Source organism: Hyposmocoma kahamanoa, unplaced genomic scaffold (genome assembly GCF_003589595.1).
Source record: "Hyposmocoma kahamanoa isolate Upper Pololo Valley unplaced genomic scaffold, ASM358959v1 100021, whole genome shotgun sequence".
In the NCBI taxonomy this organism is placed as follows: Eukaryota; Metazoa; Arthropoda; class Insecta; order Lepidoptera; family Cosmopterigidae; genus Hyposmocoma; species Hyposmocoma kahamanoa.
This window is the reverse complement of record NW_020653200.1, coordinates 7149763-7173218: the sequence shown is the minus strand read 5'-3', so window position 1 is coordinate 7173218 and position 23456 is coordinate 7149763. Positions and strand designations below refer to the sequence as shown.

The 23456-nt window shown below is 34.4% G+C and overlaps 1 protein-coding gene and 1 long non-coding RNA gene across 2 annotated transcripts; one reads left to right on the top strand and one right to left on the bottom strand.

The window, feature by feature from the left end:
- The first annotated feature begins 439 nt into the window (after positions 1–439).
- LOC113226829 (major facilitator superfamily domain-containing protein 6-A-like) lies at positions 440–21946 on the top strand. The gene is made up of 13 exons (XM_026459604.1): positions 440–578; positions 939–1029; positions 3065–3203; positions 5120–5339; positions 6412–6586; positions 9274–9491; positions 10694–10907; positions 12766–12866; positions 14964–15120; positions 16652–16836; positions 19231–19486; positions 20441–20652; positions 21292–21946. The coding sequence occupies exons 2-13, from the start codon at positions 972–974 to the stop codon at positions 21505–21507; spliced, it is 2151 nt and encodes a 716-aa protein (XP_026315389.1). The 5' UTR covers positions 440–578; positions 939–971; the 3' UTR covers positions 21508–21946.
- Positions 20011–20789, bottom strand: LOC113226837. The gene is made up of 3 exons (XR_003310149.1): positions 20694–20789; positions 20439–20629; positions 20011–20334 (listed from the first exon to the last, which is right to left on the bottom strand). It is a non-coding gene; the product is annotated as an uncharacterized LOC113226837 (long non-coding RNA).
- Positions 21947–23456: the final 1510 nt, after the last annotated feature.

The following is a 23456-nucleotide window of genomic DNA, read 5'->3' as shown; positions in this document are numbered from 1 at the left end:
AAAGAACATAATATAATATCATTGCTAAACATTATTCATTTCAAATAAAATTCGTCGTTATAATATAGTATATTATTAATTATTTTAGGTAGTAACCTAAAATAATTCAAATGACCAATTTGCAATGCCTATATGCCTATTTTTATCATATTTTGTAAGTAGAAAATTAATATAATCACAAGTAAGTATATTTATTGGGGTCTTTTGTGAAGTGCTATTGCGTTTATTACTCAATTTAGCTCAGTAAAATTATCACAAAGCAAGGTTATGTGGTCATGAACAAGTCAATGATACGGAATCCTACATAACCGCGTACATAACAATACACGTTGAGCTGTGAATAGGCCGCTTTAACTGTCAATCAGATGAGTAGGTATATAGATAGTTCGTTCACTGTGTGTAAGTATTTCTGTGGTGTTTACTGTGTGGTGTGTACTGTGTGCTTGTCTGCCTATGATGAGATTTATAATCGTATTGCATTAAAACGTGACTGTATCCGCATGAATCTTGATAAAGTAGACGCCTCCGCCTAGACCGGTTTCCAAATTAACTGGTGACAACAATCTTTATTCCATTTTGTAAGTATTTTAACCCAATTACCTTTGATTACTAGTTGATTTAGCTTTGAAAAGTTTACCGTTGTTTGGTTATGACAGCCTAATAGTTTTCAATTAATTAAATACCATTAAATAAATTGTATTGAGTCAGTTCACTGTTAATTAGGAGAGATTAAGTTCAAGGTTAAAGTTGTAGGACTTGTTGACTTAAAATTTGACATGTCCGCGTTTCCGTGATTTGTTACAAAGTTTAATATAAAAACTAACTAAAAAGACAGGTAATAATTTGAAGTATTTTTCTAAGAAGAGTATTACTATTTTTACACAATTTAATTGCAAATATGAATTTGTTTGTTATTTAAATAATAACTTTGTTCTCAGGTATAATTCTATTTTAAATAGTTCTAAATAAAAATGAACATAAACAAGAAACTACTACCCATAAAGGGACATTATTTTCTCTTCAATGCAGGTAAGCAATTTATGTTATTTAATTCAGTATAACGTGTGTTAAAAAGTAATGGCGGCCAGTAGGCTTGGACCAGTGTCAGTTTCGAGGAATGCAGTCAGTTAATGTTGGTCAACAGTTGTCAGAAGTGAAAATTGTTGAATTGAGAAAACACAATTATACATTAAAAAAATACTGAAAGGGTGTTATTGCGAATAATGTGGTTATTTTTGTTTATACATAATACTTTCAAACTAGCCCGTTGCACCAATACCAATACCAATACCAATACTTTCAAATTATGTTTTCTCAATTTCACAATTGTGAGTTACAACTGTGTTTTGTTTCTTGCATGATTAGTAGCCTGAATTGTTGAATCCTATACATCTCAAAACCATTAATTTGCATTTTGTCTAAATTTTGAAACTTTGTAACTCAATTTATGGATGAAATCCGTTTTTTACTCTTCAATCACAATATCAGTCAATCAAAGCTAAAAATGTAGTTTCTGGACTCAGATATTAAAAAAATTTATTCATAGATTGTTATATAATTATTTCTAGTAGGTAATTCTGTTTATGTACCTACTCAAAAGTTCACTATAATTAGCTGAACAAAATTAGCTGACAATTGAATTTAATTCAAATTTAGCTGACAATTGAAAGAATGCTAGAATATTATTGCCAGCTTTCGCTTGCTATTGGTTAAATATCATATTAATATTGTCAACTGTTAGAGGAAATGTGCTCAGCATGGGGATACTTATAGATTGTTTTCACTTATTTAATTTATTATTTTGAAATTTAATACACATATTTTTTAGTTCTATATATCTCTTTGTGAGCTCTTTCCTTTATCCTATAACTTTAATATTAAAAATATGTGAATGTGGATTAGCCTCATTTTTACAAGTTCACAGAAACATGACACTTATTGACATAACCTTATAATGTATTTAATATTATCACAGAAGCCTGGATATAGTATGGACATATAACTTTTCCAAACCAACCTAATATGAATTAGCATTGATAAATGTCGTACTCCCTTATGTGTATCTTAAGTGTTGCTTCATAATTTTCAAATCAAAATTGCAATTCGTGATTGTCATGGCAGCAGCGAAGTTTATTTGCTTATGCGAAATTTTGAAATATTAATCACACTTTCTTTTTTAATATATATTAAGGAAATAAAGAACACTAAACTTGTAAGTCACACAATCAATCTTGTGACAAAGTGTTCCATATTTAGTTTTTTTTTCGTTTTAAGTATGAATCGCTGTAACATATTAAACACCCTTGTAATACCATAACATGTATTATTTTATATATTGTTTCCATTTTAGCTATGATTGTCACATTGACCATGTGATACTGCATATAAGGTATTTATACCTTTAGGTTCTATCTTGAGCATTCAAAAGCCCTGATAGGTGCCTACAGCGCCGAAAAGCTCAGTCACTGGACAGGATTAGCATTAGAACACTGTCTAGAGCCTTAACAGGCCCACAACCAGAAAACATAACAACTGTTGGAGCCGCCATCAGTTTTTTAATGCTGTTGGCTATGGCTCCAAACTGTAATTAGTTGTGGTCACAATAGACCAGTTGATGGTCACAGTGATAAGGTGCCGCATGCAGCCACCCTAATAATAATAATAAGTTTTTATTTTTTAAAGTTTGGTTTAAACACTTTCAGTCCATTTGACTTTCCCAAGGCAGAAGTGCCTTATTTTTCTTATTTCTGCCTTGGGAAAGTCAACGACTTTTTAAGATGCCTCTCTATTACTGTATGTTGGCTGTCAATATTGCAAAGATCTCCCTGTCTATGGCCAATCTAAACAAGAAATAAGAAAAAGGTAGTAATAAAAGTTTTGAGGTATTACAATTTAATAGGTATTGCAGGTATGCTGTAAAAATAACCTACTAAAACAAATGTATATTTCTAATAGTGACAATGAACCTTAAAAAATAGAATAGTTATTATATTGCACATCTTCCTAGGCAAGTACTCCAATAATTATATGTTTATTTTAAGGTTTAGTCTTCAAATTGTTTCAGGAACTTCCCCTTTGGTCCCGTATTTGTCAACTTATGCACGTCAACTTGGATTTTCCTCGGGAACAGTTGGTTTAATATACACTGTACTACCCATATTTGGTCTTGTGGCAAAACCGCTATTTGGTGTAATTGCAGACAGGTAATATGATACTTGAATATGAGCATTAATTGTAATACTGTGGAGTGTATTGTTACTATTATTGCAGTTGATGTAGATAGTGTATTTGCAACTTAATAAACTTATTCTATAGTGCCCATTTTTCACCAGTGGACTTACTAGTCATAGTGCAGAAATAAAAGAAGCCTACTGGCTTCTTATAATATTGAGTCGGAAGCATCCATTTTAACATCATAATGATTACATGAATCAAATTTAAAATTACGTTTTATTTTTAGTGGAATAGAAGTATATTTGCCAAGTTTTATGGAAATTGGTTAACGGAAAGTAGGTGAAATTCAATGAACCCGATTCCTCCCCTAATTTGCCACTTTTTTTAATGGGACCTCTACTGAAGTGGTAGTGGTACCTTTCCAATAAACAGAATCGTCGACATCGGTTCACAAAACGTCGACGTAATCACGTAGCATACACGTAAAAGATACAATTGAATTGAGAACCTCCTCCTTTCTCTCAACTCGGTTAATAAAATGCTAAAAATACATTACTTAGTTACATAACCTATATCAGAACTTTCCTAAAATAAATGATAAAAGATTATTTTCTCTTAACTGAAGAAAAAAGTATCTTAATTAGTAATTACTCTAATTACTAATATTGTTATTTTTTATGAAAGATTTATTTTCAGGACACCAAATTCCAACGTTGTTATAGCCAATAAATAACTTTTATTACTACATAATCTGATTATAATTATATCTATGAAATGAATTATTGATAATGGCATAACTTGGTTCTATTTGTTTTTCAAATGGTTTTATGATATTAACTTACTCATATTATCAGTATGTAACATTATCTAAATCTGGCCAGTTTGTGTAATTTTATATGCTAGCACATATCAATCGCACTCGATACAAAATGCTTTATCAAAATAAACCACTCTTACAATATGGCAGCATAAACCAAATCTACATAAAACATGAAAACAACTCAATTTTATAGATAAATATTTATTAGAATTGCTTATTAGTTATTGTAATGTAAACTACACCTATTAAGATTAAGTATTTGCTTCTGTTGTCTGTATTTGTCTAAGAGAATATTTAGTGGCAATACTTTTTCCTAATCTTGAAGGAAAACATGGTGAAACATACATTTCGAACAAGATTCACAACACTTGGAATTTGTGATGTCACCAATTAGCATTGAAATTGAAGAAATCCGTGATGAAGTATGTCGTCGAATGGGTTCACCATGATGATGTAGAGTGTAGTCACAAGTACTGCATTCTTACGGCTTCTGTTGAGATGCCGTAAGAATGCAGTTCATGTGCCGTAAGAAGAACAACTGCCGTGATAAAACACTTGTGTAATAATATGGCAGTTGTCATTGATACTTCTTTCCAACTACTATTATTGGCAATATGGGAGTGTGAGTTACTGATTTATACTTTAAATGTTTTTTATTTTTAAGCGACTTCAAAAAAGGAGGAGGTTCTCAATTCGACTGTGTGTTCTTTTTTCTTTTTTTTGTATGTATGTTCCGCGATAACTCCGGTGTTTGTGAACCGATTTTCATGATTCTTTTTTTGTTGGAAAGGGGGTACTTCCATAGTCGCCCCATTTCATTTTGAAGAAAATCATCCACCTCGAAGGGTGGCTGTTTACGCATGAAGATTCATTTTCATAAATAGCGCCTAACATTAATTTAGGAGCAATTACGTTAATGGTTGATTTTGCTATTTCTCCAATTCAAGGCGTTTTTCTCTTGATATACTTTGAGTAGTGAGAACCGATTTTTATAATCTCCAGTATCAAGTCTTGCATAGTGGCGAACTAGGGGATATTTCAATAAAACTTAGCGAATAGACGTAATTCCACGTACTTTTGAGGTCGGTTTTTTTAGTACTCTGTACTGAGATTATTTATTTTCAGGTATAGAATCCAAAAATCACTATTTATATTGTTCCAAATCGTTACAATAATAAGTTTCTCCCTAATCTATGTAATACCAGAGAATAGAGAGAGTATGTCGGTAGAACTAGATTGTAATGGAGGGATTACAGTATTGAAGAGCTGTTATGCGCCCAAGCATCAAGCTGACAAATGCAAGATTGATAGTCTGGAGAAGCACACTCTTCCTACCACATGTCGGGTAAGATTTATTAGGTGACATTGCAAAATCTCGCGAAGACAATGCAATTTAAAGTAACTACATACAAGCGCTATGTTTCAGTTGAATTCTACATAATACAGAACGTCAAGTTGTTCCAAAAGTAACTTTAAATAAATACGATTGAGGGATGTTTGAGGGCGACGGAATTTTGTTTTTTGAGCCATATATTACATTACAGCTAAAAATCAATTTGCCTCTTTAAAAAATTGTTTTGTTTTGTAAAACTGTACTACACACTGTATATGAGCCGTGTACAATACATTATACATCTTTCAAACCCATGCTGCAACAACACCACTCCCGTTAGAACATTAACATTCCCTAGGGTCCATCACACCTCTTGAGGCGGTGATTCTTGAACGTCGAAATAGTTTTTAACAGTTGCTAGTTAATCGATGAATCCAATATTCTGTCAATGTCCTAAGATACCTGAACCTTTTTGGTTCTGAGAGCCTTATTATATGCTGCCATGAGCCTTGCTCAGTGGCGGATTTGCCCTAAGGCCCAGTAAGGCTCGGGTCTTGGGCGGCCTGATTTTAGGGGCGGCCAATCGTGAAAAAACCGTTTTAAATGTTTTATTTAAATATGAAACATCCGAAAATATTAAAAACTAGCAGCTATTATAGTTAACTAAATTTCTGAATAGATTTCGATAAAAGTTGGCAATAAAGTAAATTCATTATGTAGTCTACCAGTATATGATGAGTGTTGAAAAAGGGGCGGCTGGTACTAACTACATGGCCTAGGGTCTAGGGCGGCCAAGACCATAAAGCCGCCACTGGCCTTGTTATAGAAAAGTGTAAAGGAATTCCAGCTTTTTGGTCGAAAATTGTATTTATCTAATGTAATTAAAGATCAAATTAGCATACAAAGTTTCTTAAAACGTCATTCACTAATGGTGCAATAATAAGGAAGTCATACCAAAATGAATTTTACGGCTCAGAGGTTAAGTTGTATCTTAAAGCATCGCTTGTATAAGAACTTTTATCGATCAAATTTTGACGTATCCTTGGAACCTTACATCTGTGGAATTAAATTTTATTTATTACAGATGAACTGTGAAATGTCTACGCCTAGAATGTGGCAAACTGTTTGCGAGCATTGGCACTTGCCTTATTATTGTTACAGTAACACTGATATCATAGAATATAAAGCGATGATTAATAATGTTAGTTTGAAAGATGACTGTGCTTATATTGCAGCTTACAATGTGACATTGGACGATAGTAAGTATTATATATCTCTAATTCGACATTAGAAAAATTACTTTCTTTAATATTCTATTTTTTAATGATATAAGTGACGGGAATAACAAGTCGTGCGCATGGTGGTTAGGCGATACGCCTGTCCATAGAAGTTGTAGTGACACTCAGCCATTTAAATCGCAAATATCTGAGGGACACTGCCACTACGCCCATCACCCTGAGACAAAGTTGACAACTCCCATGTGCCTGTAATTTCACCAGCACCCTTATCCTTCGTAACCGGAACGCTTGGCTATATGAAAATGCAATATTCCCTAATTGCACTTTCACATAGTTTTGCGATTGCAATGAAATGGGTGCTGATCCTCCCTGCACTATAGCCTCCCTTGGTTTTAGCTTACTCGGCAATATACAGGCAGAGAATAAAGAATAGAGAACGGACACTCAGCGCCTCCCTAGTTTTAGATACCGCACCACGCCCCGCACATTGCCGGTTACATTGACTGAACGACAACAAGGCTGCCGTCGAGCCGTTTTTGCGCGAAGACGGCTTTGATATTTGAATATAGTTTTCATTTATTCATTACGAAACTTGTACGTTAATATAAAACATCATTTTACGTTACTATTTATAATGGTCGTGAATTGTGCTGTGTACGGCTGTTTATCCGAAAGATTCCGAAAGATGAAACGAAGTAAAAAAACCTATTTCTGTTATGTTTTCTTCATTTATTATGTATGTATGTATGTATGTATATGTATGTATGTAAAAATACAGATTTATTATATATCAATATAAGGAGACGCCATGACTTCGTGAGTTAGTAGACAAGGGTTCGCGAATTTTCTATTCGTATTGCCGATAAATATTACGTAGATACTTAGGTAGTGAATATATCTAATTATTAACCAAACTTGAACAAGGAATTTCAAATACCTCGGTTACCTAACCTAAAAGTACATGTCCGAAATATAACATTTTAAGTGATTTTAATGTATTTTTGAAATAAATCTTCAATATTACCCTAGTTAGTGAATTAATGAAAAATATAATAATAAATCGATACAAATATCTAAGAGACATGTATAATTATTAGGATTTTATTAATAGAACCATAGATAACAGATTCGCGCTAGCAAGTGATTGGTAACCCAGCCACTTCACGCACACATTTGCCCGTGTGCAGACAGCGCCTTGCTGTATGTAGTAGTAGTAGGCAAATAATTTTCGACCGTTATATGGAGTGTGCGGGGTGTGATACAGGTTAATTATACAAGCTATAAATGTTCAGCCAAGGCTTCAACTTTTGATTGTAAATTTTTTACTTTTATCATATTGTCGGCATTTACATATACTATTGTAACTACTAAAAATGCTAACTACTTGAATTGTATTTATAAAGTGATGTTACCTAATACTGCCTATTCAGGAAGTGTTTTTGTGAAATTCATAAGGGCTTAGATTTTATACCTATAATCAGATATTTGCATTATTAATAACTGCCTTCGTAGCCGAATGGCTATCATACTGGACTGGCACGTAGAGGTCCCGGGTTCGATTCCCGGGCCGGGGGAAATATTTGTATGGCCAACATTTATGTCTCTCGTGAGTTTGGGTGTAATGTGTGGTTATCTATGTGTGTGTCCATCGCACCCGCGATACAGGCTTTCTCTAGTGCGGGGCTATGAGTGTGTGTGTAATTACTTATATTTACTCTATGCCGCATATTCCGGTAATAAATAGTTACAATAGTTAACACGCTTAATTCTATCTTGTAAAAATTACGATTAGCGGATTGTGTAGTGTACGTAGATGCCGTATTCAGATATGGAACACGGAGGGAAAATATTGAAATATTGTAGATAGGATATTTTGCTTCGTGGAAATATTTTGTTTTTAAAAGTACTCTTAAAACTTGCTTGCCTCATCTGGGAACCAAACCCATCAAATGTCAAAAAAATCTTGTTATTGTGATGCCAATCGAAGGGCCCAACTATAAGGAATAATTCGTTTTAAGTGACATAGTATCATAAATTAAAGGAGCCCCAGGAAATCTTACATTTAAGTTTAGGAAAATGAATTAATATGTTTCACTGTCGATAATCGTACTTTTCTGAGGATACATAAAAGATTTATTACACAAGATTTGTTTTTCACAACGTGGATGACTTAAAAACGTATCTAAGGCGTGATATTTCGAATATCCATCGTGACAAGATAAGAAAATCTACAGGCAGTTAACTTGTCATTAGACTGAGAATTTGCATACAAGAAAATGATCGCATTTTGAACATGACATGAATTAATGTACATTGGCAGTTTCAAGTTCGTTTCTTTTTTGAATAAATTATATAAGACACTATATTATAAGACCTTATAATTTACCTTTTCGATCAGCATCGTAAAATGACAAGATTTTTTCACATTTGGTTGGGTCGATTTCCCAATGAGGCATGCAAACTTTTAAAAGTCTTGGAATGCAGTATTGCCTATATACTTTTAAAAATAAAATAGTCTCAATGAAGCAAATTATCCTATCTAAAAGATTTAGTATTTTCCCTCTGTATCCCAAACCCTTGGAACGCCTTGCATATATTACATTTGATTGTTATTAAATCGATTTACAAATCAGTGTAAGGAATGCTTATATTTGCAAATTTTTCTCATAACCTGATATATTTTATTGTATCCTAATGTCTGATTTCAGAATACACTTACACACCAAAATGTCGCATCGGTGATGGCTACGTTGATATTAACGAGCCGTGTACTTTAAACTGTGCCGACAAGAAAATTTCTGCAGCCATAGGCAGCGAACGTGCGAACATGACGTGTGTAGATAAAATGCTGAACTACCGCTTATGCTCGAATGACACCGTACAGTTGGCAGAATTAGCGAAGGGCACAACAACCGGTGAGTGTTCTGTAAGTATCGGAAATGTTAAATAAAACTTACAAAAAAGATTAATAAACACCCATGGACATATTTGGAGTGACGCTAAAAAAGGTTGAATTATTATAACAATGTTCGTATATAAACCGCTGGCCACATATCCCAAAATGTTTAATTTGAAAAAATATGAATCGTTTTTTTATTTTGATTAAACTTTATTTATGTGGCCAGTGGTTAATATGAACGTTGTTATCATAAATCTTTGACTTTATTTAGCACTCCTAAATAATGTCAGTGAGTATATTATCGATACTTTAAGAGTAGTGTGGGCTTCAAAACATTAAATTACATAGACACTAATCAAATAAATACATAAAATATGTATGTTTATTATATGTATAAGAAAAAAAAGGATATGAAGTATTGTAAATATTTTATAAATGTGTTTATGTTGTATAAATTTTGTAGCCCATAGTGCGAAACGAGTGATAGTAATTTCTAAACGTTTTACGCACTTGATTATAATTAAAAAAAGAATTTCCTTAAAATACCGAAGTTATAGCATATCTCTCTTTGCAACGTTTCGTATGAATCATTGGAATATCCACAACATAGGGTTCCGGTCCTCGTCTAGCCCCCCGATAAAGGAAAGAGGATGGCGATTTTAAATCACGCTATTCCATTATATACTCTCGTGATGTCTCCTGTAGAATATAGACAAGCAGGCACGTTTACGAACGAGGCTGTGGTGGTTTAATTAAGCTTTTTTCGATGTTCGATATTTTAGTATTAATTTAGAGCCAAAGTTTATGTTCAGATGAATATAATATAAATTATAATTAACTATGGAATAAAGAATTTCATAGGCTAACAGATCACTCCAGAAATAACACCACACGGTACGAAAGGACCTTCGAAGAAAATTAATAGCTACGAACGATAAGATGTCGAAAGAAATACCGCGTATAATCCCAAGTTGCGGTTGTGTATCGCTTGGCCATACGCATATAGTTTTTCACGCTTTTCCTTCGATGACTCGCCTTTATCATTTTTAGCATTTGGTAGCTGAGTCAGTTTTTGTCTCATGTGTTATTGCACCGTGGAATTTTAAGCAAGTTATTGGCTGCAACTCATAATACAAACTAACATCCTGTATATTGACTCGTAAAAAACTGTAAGTTTAACTGGAAAATAACATTCCTGTACTTTAATAATTATTCACTCAAATCAACAGGCATCTTGTGACTTGGACAAGCACACTCCTTGGCGACTGATGGAAATCTGCGAGGGTTGGGAAGCGGATGTAGCATCAACCTGCCACCCGAAGACTGCAGCTGGTGGTCATTTCCCTTCGAACCTATCCTTCGAGGGCATCATTAAACCAACCACTACACTTTTGGAACACGGGTGTGTCTACATTCAACTCCATGAAATCAAACTACCCGACGGTACGTTTGTTATAATATTATGAAAAAAGAGAAAACGTATCTACTTCAAAATATTTCAGGTTCCCCCAAAGCGAAATGAGATAGACTTCTATAAGAAATATTTAAATATTAAGCAATCAAAGTAGACTGTTGACCTCTTTGACAATATCATGATTTCTTTTAATTTCGTAGACTCCTATGACCCGTGTAATAATGATTTCTATGATCTTGCAGTTTGGTCGAGCAAGTATTGTTTTGATCCAAATTAACCTACAAAAAAACCGTGTCAGACAGACGATTTTGCCGCACTTCTTGTGTGTTGCCTCAAAATCATGTTGTTACATTATTTAGCAAATTTTATTTATAAACGGTTTGGTTCTGCGCTTGCTTCCTGTGAATTGTCTCGGATTTATTCTAAGTCGCTAGGTAACTTTGATACGTATTGTCATAGTATTAATTTGAAAGAAATAAAAGTAGTTTATTTGGTAACTTTATGACAAAATATATGTGACAGAATGATAACAAAAATTCATATAACCTTAGGATAAAACACAAAATAAAAGAATTACGTTTAAAAGTTCAAAATGGTCTTCATTCAGCCTTTTGTAACAAGACTTGTGAAAACACCTCGCTACACTGGCGAAGCCGAATATTTTATGTACATACGAATTCTGTTGGATTTACGCCCATTTTGACTCAACACTCTTTGCAATCGCAGTTGTCGTCAGTGATCGCGTTAAATATTTATGTAAAAATAAATACTTCTTTTTTTCAACGCAGAAGGCGCTGTACAATTAATAACACTGTAAACTTTTAGTACAGGCATTGATGTTCAGAAAACTTGATTCGTTATTTGTGGGGACTTGTAATATACAATGTGATTTGCAATCTCGACATATTTACTAATAAACTGAATCCAAACCATGAAAAAAATAAATCGAAAAAAAAAAATTCGTAAATTCCTCATTGACTCGTGACTTGCACAACACTTGCAAACATTTTGAAGACCTTAAATGCGCAGAAAGAAACGCACTTTAGATCTATTTGGTGGTGGGGTGTGGGTTGCGACGGCGGGGAGTGTCGTATCGTCGGCGCGATTGGTAGATCAGTCGACCTTGCTTCCCGTACTGCGTGTACGTCACGCTGACATCCGACATACATTCTATTCTAGTCTGTCCCGAAATGCCACTTGGTTTGGTATGTTAACAAGAGTTAGTAGTGCAAAAAATAACCACTACCAGGTTCACCAGAACCTGGTAATCCATCAAGAAACATGCGTGTCTGTTCTTATTGCATGATGTGAAACGTTTAGTTTACGCGGAGGATACTAGTGTCGAAGTTTCTGCTTTCAAATTTGTGAGTCTAATGTTGAAACGAAACTTACGTGCGAATCTCTGCATGTGGAGCTATAGGTATTTCTAGCAATACTTTCATGTAACTTAAATTAGTAAGTACCAAATCTAAGTTACAAACTTTTTTCAGTCAACTTTTCTAATTAATGTAAATAAATATTAAACTATAAGAATACTAGTACATAATCATGATTTTAAAAAGTAGGCAAATAAGCGATCGAGAAAGATTACGCTTTTATTAGCGATAGCTCGGTGAAACGGGTGGCGGAGTCACTGCCCTTGCATGGTGCATACGAGTTGAGACAATTTTGCAAAACTTTACTAGAGACAGTTAGCCAGAATATTGAACAGAATATTTTTAGATGATTTAGAATTATTTGTATTATTAATTTCTTAAACAGGCGAAAATGCAAATCAATACACTGTATAAATGTTTATGTTTATAAAGTGCATGAAATACGATAACTTCATGTTTATTTCGATCAAAACAATAAATAATATTGACTCCAATATTTCTTGTTTTACAGATACAACTCGCATTCCATACTGCTCAGGAAAAGCTTTGTACGAAAATACGTCAGTAATTTTCAATACGTCTTGTCAAATTACTTGTGGCGACAATATCTTGGTACGTTTTGTTTCACGTTCGATAATATTATTGCCTATTTACCCTAATATAGTTATTAGCCCCGGCAACTGTAAAAAAAGATCGAACAAACACAAAGAAAAATTCTTCGATTCGATTGGACTCGAACCAGTGTCTGTTGTCTTAACGGGGCTACGTATACAAATTTCACGTAAAGCATGAACGCCATGACGTTTTAAGGCAATCAGCGTTCATGCCTTCGTGAAAGGAATAACGGACAAACTCGGTGCAGTACTAAAAAAGTGCTCTATAAAAACTACAAATATCTTTCTGTTTTAAAGACGATCCGCAATTGTGTACAAAAACATTTAGAAAAGTGTATTTTCCTAATGTTTTGTTTTCACCTACGTGTGGCGCACTATAAGTTTCCGGAATGAATAAGAAAAATACTGTAAATGGTCGGAAATGAATTCATTATAATTATTAATACAAAGATCGAACATATCGATATTTCTGAATGTTCGATCTTTGTATTAAAAATTATAACAAAGTAGTGGTAAGTAATTTCAAAAAAATAATTGAATATCAATTCAATAAAAATTTAATATGAATTTATTGTTTCTCAATATATTATCCGTTAGAGTTAATGCACTTTTTCATACGAATGAACCAATTTTGAAAACAATTATGACACTCCTCCGTGACAATCTCTGAAACATATTTTTCATACTCTTTGACAGCCTCTTCAGGTGATGAAAATCGTTGACCGCGTAGCTGGTTCTTAATTTATGGAAATAGATAAAAGTCACAAGGTGCCCGGTCAGGACCTTCAAAAATTCATTTGTCTGTCTGGCCGTGTGAGAACTGGCATTTGCATCGTGGTGCAAGATGATACGGCGTTTACGGTTATTTTTACGGAGTTTGTGAATAACTTCCGGCAAACAAATGGTCGTGTACCAATTGTATTCACGGTGCAACGATTCTCCAAAGCAACAGTAGCCACGTGTCCAGTTTTATTAAAAAAAGAAGCAATCATCATCTTAGAGGCTCCTTGCACGCGCGCCACTTAGGTTGGTTTCGGCTCATCTCGAAAGACCCATACGCTCGATTGCTGCTTTGTTTTAGGATCGTAACTATAAATCCATGTTTCGTCACCTGTTACTATTTCCCACACCATATTCGTCACTGAGATACACACGACCGCGTTTGAATTCTGCAAACCAACTATAAATAGTCGTTTTGCATGGTGCTTCATCGCCAAAAACAGTTTGAAGCCGAGCGAAGCTCCGATGAGCTGTTAAATTACACTTAAATTCGTAGAAAATCATACTACGAAAATTTTCACGAGTTAAATCCACTAAACTATTTCTAAAATGACACCACTATGTAAAAACAAGTGACAGTCACATGAAACAAACTGTATTCTTCAGCCAAAGAGTTCCATTTTCAAAAATTGTAATTACTTTTTAAATGTTTATGTAAGTGGCCAGTTCCGGAAACTTAAAGTGCGCCCTATGTATTTCCAGCTTCGAATTGCAATTACGGCAAACAAAGTTTTTAGTGAAATATTTTTTATGTGACAATTATGTCAGTAGTGGATATAAGTAATACAACTGCCTCTGTGGCCGAGCGGTTACCACACTGGTCTGCCACGCAGAGGTCCCGGGTTCTATTCCCGGGCCGGGAGAAATTTTTGTATTTGTATTTATTGTCCTCGTGAGTTTGTGTGTAATTTGTGGTTGCCTATAAGTATCCATGGCACCTGCGACACAGGGTTTCCCTAGTGCGGGGCTATGAGTGTGTGCGTTAAAAAAAATTTGATAACTATAAATTTTTTGATATCGTCACTTTAGAGTGAAAACCTGGCATACGGTTTTCACATAGTTCGGTTTAAACTGATTTTTGTTGAAGAAAAACTTATAAACTTCTTGCTCAAATGTATTATTAAAGTAACATAGTTATAATTTAAGTAATTAAAATTACAAACATTATTACATTTACAACATTTCACACCCCATTTTTATCTTAGTCCTGAAAAATTACATGAAAATCATATTCGAGTTATTCTACTCCTAAGACGACGATATGCACTTTGAATATTTCCCGATTATAATTAAATAGGTTTACAAATGTCAACAGGTGAATGAAATATTCCAAGGAGCGCAAGACTCCAGGGCAACAGAGATGTCTCAATTCACCACTCAGTTTTGGCTGTTCTTTCTCATGATGATTATCAGCTGGGTTGGCCAAGCCGTAGTCGTCACATTCGCCGACGCTATATGTTTTAATCTCCTTGGTAAGAAATCATTAATAACATTTTTTCTTCCGTGTTGAATGGCAATAATTTACATTAAACCTCTTCAAGCTAACTAATTATCAAATATCGGAATAGAATATTTAACTAAATTTGAAAGAAGTAATTCCCGTAGAGTTGATAATGCCTCCCCGAAACCCCGGAATTGTTGTATTGTATGTTGTTCTATATTTTTCATATATAACGAGGCAATTACTTCAGTTCGATGGCAAGCATTCCAGTATATGCCGTCGAAACAACTATGACACTATCATAGTCATCGAGTATATAACCAGAAATAGAGACGAAATAAGGGCCATATATTCCTGGTAACACATTAGCGATACAGCTCTTATAAATATCAACTCTCGTTTGTACTGAAATATAGACAGGCCAAGTACTGACCTATGTGTACGTCTCCGTATATTCCAAAAAATATTCTGTATTTATTGTAATATAGATAATATCTCTAACAATGCCGTGCTGTTCTATTCGGTGGCGTGAGAAAAACAGCATAACATCTAATTACAAAACAAACGGAATCACATTTCATCGGTAATTAAATATTAAATATGTAATTTTGCAATTTTGGTCCATTATAGCAAAGCTCAAGTTAACTGGTCGATTTGAAGTAAAACAGTTGACGACACCCATTGACGACACCCGTCAATTGTTTCGAATTCGGGCTAGCCAATAGGAGCGCAGCAGTCACAGTAATGATATGGCAGAATAGTTTTCAAACAAATTAAATGACATTCCGTCTCTATTTCTGGTTATATACTCGATGATCATAGTATAATGTTAGTATCATAGTTTAATGGCCATGGCAGTTTTTTTTTTCTTATAATATCAAGTGACGGGACTAACAAGTCGCGCGCCTTATGTTATGCTACACGCCTGTCCATAACACTTGCAGTGCCACTCAGAGTTTTGAATCGCAAAAATCTGAGGGGCAATGACACTGCGCCCGTCACCCTGAGACATAAGTTAACAAGTCCCATGTGCCTGTAATTTCACCAACACAGAAATAGGTAAGGCGGCAGTACTTCCCTTGACGAACTCTTTCTGAAGACTAAAGTTAAGTTACCTTAACTGCCTCCGTGGCATTCATTCATATTCGTCTTGTTATACTTTGACAGTATTTTAATTTTTTTTTCGATTGTTTCGTCTTTTATTTTTAATCATTCCAGGACTATTACTTGAATGCATGGGTGTATTACTTGAAGTTTGTCTAAGCTAATCAAATTAGACAAGTTTTTATTACTTGTCAACCTTCTTCCACTGACAACAGAAGTCTACCAAAATTCAGTCACGTGAGACCAACGCCTTCCAATTTCTTAAATTCAGACCTTTACTCGAGATTACTGTCAATTTTCTCGTAGAATTAATATCTAAGACGGAAAAAAGTGCCTCTCTCTGGTTGAAAGTATTGGGAGGCGTAGAAATTGTAAGGCTGGATATTGATAAATGTAAACTTTCAACATGAACTATTAATGTGGAATATTACTAATATTGTAAATATTTTATATTGCAGGCGACAAAATGTCACAATACGGAAAACAAAGACTCTGGGGTTCAGTTGGATGGGGCATATTCTCTCTAATAACAGGTGTTCTTATTGACCACTTTAGTGAAGGGGCTTACAAGAATTACACTATTGCATTTGTATTCATGTTCGTGTTCATGATGGGAGACGTCTTCGTCTCTTGTTTCATTAAGGTACTTTCTTTTTTAAATATGTATATTAGTTATCAGTAGTGGTCGGTTATTCACGTGCTTTATACATAAGTTCACTTTTTCCCGTGAACTGCTGCCGAAATATGGAAGTGGGATTTTATTTCTTATTTCTTTTAAATACCGGAATGGCGAAGGATTTTGCGATTTTTACATTTTAAATCTATACGATTTGGACTCAATCATCTTAAAGGTCTGATGATGACCAGGAATATAATAACGAATCTCAATTCTGTCAAGTGTCAAGTTTAAATTTAAACGATCGATGGTACGATGGTTTCGGTAAAAATTATTTAACGTACAAATTTTTTTTCTTGATGTCCGAAAGTATAAATTTTTCACTTACTGTATACGATAAAAGTTAATAAATTTTAATTTACACAAAAGTACATGTCACATTTAAGCTTTTATTTTCAAGCATTTTATCCTTAATAATCTCGTCAATCCCGGTGTTATGGAATTTGTTTCGATACAAGAGCGCGTTCGGTGTTAGCGAGCAACCGAATTGTAGATAAGCATCTGATTATCCGACCGCTAGTTATCAGATATTTTTTACCGCTTCTTTCTTCTTTTATAACATCAAACGACGGATCGAAAAACTTGTGCGCCTGTTGGCGATTAAGTGGCACTGTCACAGCACCCGTCACCCTGAGGCATAAAAATGACAAGTTCTGTAGTAAAATTTTCATTGAATTGATATTCAATTATATTTTTATGTGAAATTACTCCACTATTTTGTTATAATTATTAGTACAAAGATCGAACACTCAGAAAAAAGTAGTAGTTTTATCAGCACCTTTGCCCTTTTTACTGATACTGGTTTTGAAAGGTAAGCGTGCTGGTGAAATTACAGGCACATAGGACTTGTCAACTTATGTCTCAGGGTGACAGACGCAGTGGGAGTACCCCTCAGATCTTTGCGATTCAAAGCTCTGAGTGGCACTGCAACTGTTATGGACAGGCGTGTCGCTTACCACCAGGTGCATGACTTGTTTGTCCCGTCACTTGGTGTCATGACAAAAATCACTACAAACATTGTTCTGTAAAAAGCCACAAAGTAAAAATTTTTTTTTGTTATTTTTTTCACTGAAGAATGCATTGGAATTGCATGAATGTAATTTAATTTGGTGAAGAAAAACATCTTGCAAACCCATACACATATCTGCGAAACAATTTAATGATGTGTGTGAAGTTCCCAATGCGCATTGTGACCCCGTGGGATCTATAGCGCAAGCCCTCCCATTGTGATAGGGCTGTGCCCCGCAGTAGAACTATAGTGTAGGCTAACCATTAATTTATTTATGAATAATATTAACAACTCAACTAATCACTACAATTGCTTTTGAATTTTCTTTCCTACTGTACTTGTAGCATTCCACGTACGGAGACTAAAATGAGATAGACATTATGGACTAGACATAAATGGAATAAAAGGGAGACGTGACTAACGAATCGGCGTAAAAGGAGTCTACGTAAGGGGAACAATTTCCAATCCAAATCCTTTATTTTTGCCATAGTATAGAATCTGGTTAGTACGAGTCCGTTTTGAGGAAACAAGAGAAACCCCAGCTTTTTATCATATACACTAACCTACAAAAATAGTAACTTAAGAGCCGATACAACCTCAATTGGCTTTGGTGGATTCCGCATAACAGTGAAAGCGTTGAATCAATCACTTTGAAAAAACTATTTTGTATTATTGATGACATACAATAAAAATAAAAAAATAATCTCTAAAAATCTCTAAATCTCTCTAATACACTGATTAGTTTATTATATTTTATACGGTGTGAAAGCACGATTCCTAAAGATTTTCACGATAGAAAACAAACTTACCTCGAAATTTTACACCGGTTGTGTAAAATTTCGAGTGTACCAATGATATTTTTATATCGACTGAACTGAATAGAACACGTATAGTATACGATATACATTTTTAAAATGACTCTAGTTTCGTTTATAAAAAATAAATTCTGAAATAAAGCCACGCGACTAAAGTCCCTGCCGCGCGACTCGCGCAATAGAACCGATTCAAAACGGGAAAAATTTCATTTCAATTCGAGTTGAGGTAGTATCGACTCTTAATTGCAATATTTCTTTTGTTCAATATCGTGATGATTTTACTACCGTGATATACATATATCTTTTTGTGAAGATGATGGAACAGTACAAAGAAATATACCTTTGATCTGACTCGACTCGAACCAGCGTCTTTTGCCACACCGGGGTCACCGTTCGTACCTGCTGAGCTACAAACCGAGTCAGCAGATCTTACGAACTTACTTTACTGCTTGTTGTAGTAACTTCATTGTTACAGTAGATTTTTTAAATAATGGTTCTTACTACTGTACATTTAGTAATAATTAATACTTGTTTCAGACTGAATCTACAAAAATGTCTCTAAATATTCTCTCTGACGTGGGAACCTTACTATCTTCAATTCATACGGTTGTGTTCATGATCTGGACGATAGCTGTTGGCTTTTCTACGGGATTCGTCTGGCAGTTCTTATTCTGGCATCTCGAGGATGTTTCCGGACTCTCTTGTGATGGAGCGGAGTACACTAAGACACTGCAAGGCCTCGTCAGTGCTATACAAACGTTCTTAGGCGAGATACCATTCATGTTTGTGTCAGGTTGGTATCACAACGTTCAACCGAACATTTTTGTAACGCTATTTATCATTCAACATTTACAAAATACTAATAGACCCTTTTCAATTAATATGTGATTATAATATTTGACAATTGTAAAATAAAGTTTAACACTTGGCAACAATCTTCCCTAAGAAACATATTGGTGGCAATTTAGTACGGGTCTGTAAAAAGCCACCTTCCACTCATAATTATAAGGTTTGAATTTAAGTGAATATTCGATCATGACTCAATCATTAGCGGGTTACCAGCGAGCCATTTGTACCAATGTGTGCATGAATTTTCATGATGCGCGTAGGTTTTATGAATGAAATGAAAGCCGAAAATAAGCCGCTTACTCGGGCTGTGATTTGTGATTTGTAAGCGCCGTATTATCAAGGAAAGACAGGTCACTTACTACACGTTTATTAATGAATATTTTGAGTAAAGTTTTTAAGTAGTGGAGTGTGCGCGCTGTCTACTACAGTGCTTTGAAAATACGTGGAAAATTTTAGACAAGCCGGTGGGAATCGAGTTATATGGACGCCATTGGAGCCTAGTCACGTGAATTTTTGTCTCCTATGTAGGAAGTAAATTATATGAATTAATCCGTTCATGGACGGTAATGGCGTTTGCAGTAAAATTAAATATTAGAATATGATAGTTCAAACTATGGTATGTTAGTACAACTAATTGAGTCGAGTCGAACTGCTTATACGCTACTTGCAATGCGTAAAGTCCAGGCTCTAAATTAACTTTTCTATGACATTTGTAAAATATGCTGTATACATTTTAATTTGACAGGTCTTAAAATATTCCGATCGCTTCAATTTCCATAACGTCAAACTGACCTACAAAAAACGAACCCTGTATTTTATTCTTTCAGTCTGTATCTTCTTGTTACATTATAACGATCCAAACAAACACTTGTAAACATTGATTACATCTTACTTACAGGTTATATCTTAAGAAAATTGGGGCACGTAAACATGATGAGTTTGGTGCTCTTCGCATTTGGCGTCCGCTTCATATTGTACTCGTTCTTGACGAACGCTTGGTGGGTGTTGCCCATAGAAATATTGCAAGGGGTCACTTATGGAATGCTTTACCCGACGATGACTTCTTACGCAAACGTTGTGTCACCGCCTGGAACCGAGACCACAGTGCAGGTGATTGCAATACCTACGAGAGGCGGGTGAAAAGTAATTACCTAAGTATGAAATAAAAGACGATCATTGCTACTTTTTTTCAACGTCACTGTAAGGGAAATATACTTCATTTTCATTTGTTAAAAAGGTATTTAGCCTGTTAAAAAAAGTAATTGCTAATTTTTAACCATTTCGCTTGCGACATGTCCATGCAAAGCGACACGTTATAAATAAAAGAATGTCAGTAATTTTGAAAAAAGAATAAACGCGTCGCGATGGTAGCCAGTATCATTTTTTAATTGGAAACAGTCAAAAGAGATTACTTTTCAGCCGCCTCTAGGGTCGTAATATAAAGCTTAGAACTTTTAATTTTAAATTTGCATTGCATTGATAACCTAAAAGCATGCTGGTCCCAGATTCAATTGCAACAGGTCAACTTACACCACCGGGGCTAACGAATAATGTACAGTCTGATTTACTAGTGAAAAATAAAACATCTTTATAAAACTAGCATGCAGAGTGTTTACATAACTGCTCGAAATTGTCTGAAATCCCCAATAAAGGACAGGGACAGCGGCAGTTTGCTGATTATGGTGTTTAGAGGAAACCCGTGGCTCACGATGACACTGAATTGTGATAACTTTTTATTCTTGCTTTTAGGGCTTGGTGGGGGCTGTGTTTGAGGGCCTTGGAGTTTCTCTAGGCAGCTTAATCGGAGGACGACTGTACCAAAGTTACGGTGGCTGGAAAACATTCGAGTGGTTCGGCATCGCGTCGTTCATATTCTGTATCCTACATATCATTGCTCAACATGTAATTAAGGATAAAAATGGACTTACCGGAGCCGCACAAGGTAAAGAAAACGCCACTGAGTGAAAATGACACTATGACATTGCACTATATTTTTGACAAATGTTTAAACTCATTATTAATTTGGCAAATACCATTTTTAACAACACTGTTCTTGCTTGCAGAGCTTTATATCATGTTAAAAGAAATCGCACCTATGAAATGAAAGTGACCCATAAAAAAATCCAACTATTTGATAATACGCAAAATAAGTTTGGAAGTTGTGACATTTCACATTATTTAATTATTTACCGTTGAAGTACTAACGGTAACCTAACCTAACCTAACCTTGTTAGTCCTAAAAAATAATGATGAAACGTTCTGTTTCATAACCACAAAATTGTTTCTGATTCGTTTAATATTTAACAATTTAAAATATAATTTACAAAAACTAGTTACTAGAAGGCTTTTTTATTGAACCTTTTTGTATTCAATTGACCCAACAATAATTAAATCTGTTACATTTTCTCCAGCTAAGCAAGATGTTATGACCTTATCAAAATTAAGCCGTTGTAATAAAGCAAGTCGCGTTTGTCAAAAATTACTAGTCTGTGCCATTCGTTCTTTAAATGGTCAGTTCCAGATTAATAGCCTTGTGAGCCATGATTTTAAAAAGTCATTTTACGGTATAAACTCATTTTGTTCATTTTTTAATGAGGTCACTTTCACCCTAAAGGTGCGACATATTTTCCATTTTACACTACAAATCAAGGACTGATGTTTCAAGTTCGTGTACTATTATTAGTCATCAATACGTCTTAAGCGCCGACATTTTGTGTAATTATCACATTATTTGTATTGCGTGGATTTACTTTGTGTAAATAGTTAATATCGATCACTAACCGAAATACTTTGATATTTTTTGTCAAAATAATATTTACAAGGTTTCTGAAAATAGATGACCTTCACAACTGTCTACTATTCATTTTACATGGGGGTTTGACAATAGTCATTACACCGAATTATATTTTTTTACTTGTAACAAGTTGCGTTATGTTATAAGCATGGAGTAAATACAAAGTATATTATTTACTCCTCAGTACAGCAATATCATATTTATGAGTACCTTGTAGTAAGCCATAATTTCGTATTTCAGGGTTTTTATAGTATTATATGAAATATAATATTACCGACAAATGTAATGGGATTCAGAAATATATAAACACATGCTCCCGTTACACTCCAAAGGGCGTGAATATAGTTGAAATTGAAAAAAATATATTCATAGTCCTGAATTATTATTTCACATTCTAGATGTTATCGTAATAAAATCGTATAAAATCTAAAATTTCTTTCAGAGCTGAGTTGTCTAATTAGCTTCCTAGTAATCTTCACCAGATTACTAGTAAAAAATTAAAAAATTCATCTTAAACGGTGAAAATAGATCGCTATTTTAAGCAATCAGGGTTCATCTAATACAAAGTTTACTGTAATATTTAATCTTAACAAACACACATTCGACTTATTATGACATCATTTTCATTATTAACGATTTTCTTAAAATAACGAAAACCTCGTCCATTCGCATATGCATCCATATATAACACGCAGCTGCATGATATAATTATTAGTATTCCCCTCCTGAGCTGGTAACTGTGATCTACAGAACTGATAAAATGTTGTCATATTTCTTCCAGCCCTTTCTAGTGTCAGTATAGTGTCACTTTGTCACACTACAAATTTTTACTTACTACTTACATTACTTATGTATATAAAAATAAATTTTAGGTGTTCTGGGTGAGATTTTTTGTGTCGGCCACTCTTTTCAGAAAGTGTGCTAAAGACGTTTGGTGGAGGGTCATTTGCATCCTAACGCCACTAGTCAGGATACACCACACTAACCAAATTTTGTATACATTCAAGAACGAATGAATAGATTATGTATGTACAGGGAGAGTCATTTGGTGTGGTTGTCTGACACGTTGTTATTATTAGGGGTTAAAGTATGAAATTGCCGTTTTATTGCAATAGGTTCT

Bases quoted from the DNA above. Each gene is read 5' to 3' on its own strand.
- LOC113226829 (XM_026459604.1), top strand. From the start codon at position 972: ATGAACATAAACAAGAAACTACTACCCATAAAGGGACATTATTTTCTC. The intron at 16,837-19,230 runs GTACTTTCTTTT...TACTTGTTTCAG, and splicing joins TCGTCTCTTGTTTCATTAAG to ACTGAATCTACAAAAATGTC. The intron at 20,653-21,291 runs GTGATTGCAATA...TCTTGCTTTTAG, and splicing joins GAACCGAGACCACAGTGCAG to GGCTTGGTGGGGGCTGTGTT.